At 57.6% G+C, this 3,158-nt stretch overlaps 1 protein-coding gene across 1 annotated transcript in view; it reads right to left on the reverse strand.

Annotated features, from left to right (window-relative positions):
• The window catches only part of Cntn5 (contactin 5), a 376,198-nt gene that overhangs the window by 21,649 nt on the left and 351,391 nt on the right, over nt 1-3,158 (reverse strand). Inside the window, exons 18-20 of the mRNA XM_013009536.1 lie at nt 2,688-2,810; nt 936-1,140; nt 113-742 (exon numbers count right to left, since the gene is read on the reverse strand). Coding sequence (XP_012864990.1) covers nt 113-742; nt 936-1,140; nt 2,688-2,810 — 958 coding nt within the window. The remainder of the gene's footprint in view (nt 1-112; nt 743-935; nt 1,141-2,687; nt 2,811-3,158) is intronic.

Raw genomic sequence — 3,158 nt, forward strand, 5'->3', positions numbered from 1 at the left:
GATGATGGTGGTGGTGCAGTGTTGGTGACGGTGTTGGTGACAGTGGTGGTGACAGTGGTGATGATGGTGGTGGTGCAGTGTTGGTGACAGTGTTGCTGACGGTGTTGCTGACGGTGTTGGTGACAGTGGTGGTGATGGTGGTGGTGCAGTGTTGGTGACAGTGTTGGTGATGGTGTTGGTGACGGTGGTGGTGATGGTGTTAGTGACAGTGTTGCTGACGGTGTTGGTGACAGTGGTGGTGACGGTGGTGGTGACAGTGTTGCTGATGGTGTTGCTGACGGTGGTGGTGACAGTGGTGGTGACGGTGGTGGTGGTGACAGTGTTGCTGATGGTGTTGCTGACGGTGTTGGTGACAGTGGTGGTGACAGTGTTGCTGGCGGTGGTGGTGACAGTGTTGCTGATGGTGGTGGTGACAGTGGTGGTGACAGTGGTGGTAACAGTGTTGCTGATGGTGTTGCTGACGGTGGTGGTGACAGTGGTGGTGATGGAGGTGGTGCAGTGTTGGTGGCTGCTGTCTGCCGTGGGAAGAAGCAGAGCAGCGGTGCTAGTGTCTTCCCCGGCCCCATGGTGGGCTGGGTTGGTAGAACAGCACGCAGGTAGCCCATGTGTTAATCCGGGCTGCACCGCAGCCCCAGCAGGGGAGGGGGAGGGGGAGGGTCCACACCGCCAGGAGCAGCAGGAGCTGGTGAGCTCATCAGAGGTCGTGATGGTGTCAAAGAACAGGTTGGTCTTGCCATGGCCGCTTCTCATCAAGAGCAGCATGTCTCCGCGTGTCTAAAGAGGTGCTTGCTGCCCGCGCCTTTTTGTTCTGTAGCTCTCGCTGAGGAGTGTGGCTCGAGGGTGGCGTCTCTGCCACGCCGGTGCCAGGCGTGAGTTTGAACCCTGGTTGCACCAGAGAGCAGAAGGCTGACTGCGGTCGTCGTCACCCAGGGCACCTGTTGAAAGGGCGGCTTGGCGTGAGAGCAGACGGAGGAGCTTCAGGCCTCCTCAGACCGCAGCGGGAGCCACCGCGGACCCGCTCCGCAGCGCCCCGCTCCGCAGCGCCCCGCTCCTCAGCGCCCCGCTCCGCGCCGGCCTGTGCTGAGCGGAGGCGATTTAACAATGCTAGCACATGATTCATGTCACCCAAAACTTCCAAACCTGGAAATTTCATTCATGAGAAATGCCAAATGCGCATTTGGATTTCATTGTCAGAACAAAGGCAGACTCCACCCCAGCTTCATTTGCCTGGGATCTTTTCATATGTAGTTGCCAAAAACAAGAGAAGTGTTCCTAGGGAACTGGCTACAGCAACAACCCCCATGTCTTTGAAAGGAAGTAACACACATTTCCTTTCTAGTTTGAAAGAGAAACTCCAAAGGCCATTTCAAGTTTACGGGAACGCAGCCCACACGAAGCAACACCTCCTGGTCGCTGCTGTGATTTAACTTCAAAGCAAAGGCCGGCAAGGAGCCCACAATGCTGCATTTCTCCACCAGCTCTACCATTGTTCTAGAACATACTCGGCCACCCTCCTCAGCTCAGCACACGGGCCTGTGAGCCGGGGACTCAGGAACTAGTGGAAGCAATTTTAAAGCAACAGGAGCTGCCTTCCTGAATGGAGCACATGGTCAGAACAGCTCTTTGGAGTGACAAATGACGGAAACAGTCACTACCGCACGGGCTCCTGGTGGACGGCGCTGGTGGCGCTGAGGCCCCGGCGCTGGGGCCTGTCCTGATGGTGTGTCTGCACCTGTGACTCCGCCTCATGTTTCTAGAAAGTACATCGGGGTTTGAGAGTCTGACCACACGTGTGTCTTAAGCGTCAAATGAGAAGCTGATCTGAGACCTGAGATGTGAAGTGAATATCTGATTCCTCACCACCGCCACTCTGTTCTTTACTTTCTTGCCAATTATTATTATCATTTGTTGTTGTTTTACCTTTCAGTTTTGGAGTTTGAACTCAGGGCCTTGAGGTTGCTTGGCAGGTGCTCTACTACTGGGCCACACCCCTGGGCCTGTGTTTTTGAGCTAGGGTCTGGCGTCTCGCCCAGGCATACACCCAGACTGTGATCCTCCCATTTCAGGCTTCCGTGACTCTGGGATGACAGGCGGGCACTGCTGAGTCCACCTCCCTCTGTTGAGATGGTGTCCCTTGGATTGTCCTGCTGGGGTGGATCTGTTATGAGCCACGCACTCGGCTCTGGTTAAGCTGGGGTCGAGGCAACGGGGCTGGGACCTCCATCTTCCCACACAGCCAGGATTCCAGCCTGGTCCACTGTGCCCAGGTCACTGGGATTTCTGGCCACGGACGTCCAGATCTTGCTCACTCCTGCCATTGTACCAGCCTCAGCTCTTGCTCCAAAATCTGGCTTTACCAGAACTCCAGGCTTCAATAACCCACATCTTACATTAATCAAGCACGGCCTCGCTCTTGTGCACTCAAATGCACTTGCTCATCTCTGCCCATGAAACACACAGCACAGAAACAGTTCGTCTGAGCAATTCCAGCCACACAGCGGGCCTGAAAGAGCAGCAGGCTGGCGGACGCTGACCGCTGACCGCGGACCGCGGACCTCGGAGGGGCCAGGCTGGGTCCCCGCGGGGAAGGACACGCTCTGTGTGTCCCCTTGGGGATACGAGGCACTCCTTATTTTTAGTCTTGAGGGACAGGTTGGAATTCCGCACGGGAGGAGAAGCGGACTGACTTCCTGCTTTCTCAGGAAAGCGCGTGTGCACGAAAGCTGGCGGGCAGCGGGGCCTGCTGCTCTCCCCCAGGCCGGGACTGGCCGTCCGGCCATTGGGCCCCCACAGAGAACGCTCTCGTGGCCCTGGCCAATTAGAGAAGAATCAGGGACCACGGTGGTCACAAGCTGTAGTGAACTTTCTGGAACCTCTCCTTCTTGGCTGTCCTGCAGGGCAGTGGCGTGAAGGCTAGCAGAGAGCCTCGAGGTCCACTCGTGTCTCCAAGGGTGCGGCAGCCTGCTGGCGTCCACTGTGCACAGCACCGTGCACTCTTGGAACCAGAGGCTCTGGATGGCTGTCCAGGGCGGGCAGGTCCACCGCTGGGAAGGCCGGGAGGGGCCTGCGTGCACGAATGTGTGGAAGAACGCCGCCAGCCTGGGGTTGAGCTCAACCCAGTGCCACCGAGAGCGCTGCCCCTCCCCAGAACGGCGGGG

Source organism: Dipodomys ordii, unplaced genomic scaffold, assembly GCF_000151885.1.
Source record: "Dipodomys ordii isolate 6190 unplaced genomic scaffold, Dord_2.0 Scaffold10, whole genome shotgun sequence".
NCBI lineage: Eukaryota > Metazoa > Chordata > Mammalia > Rodentia > Heteromyidae > Dipodomys > Dipodomys ordii.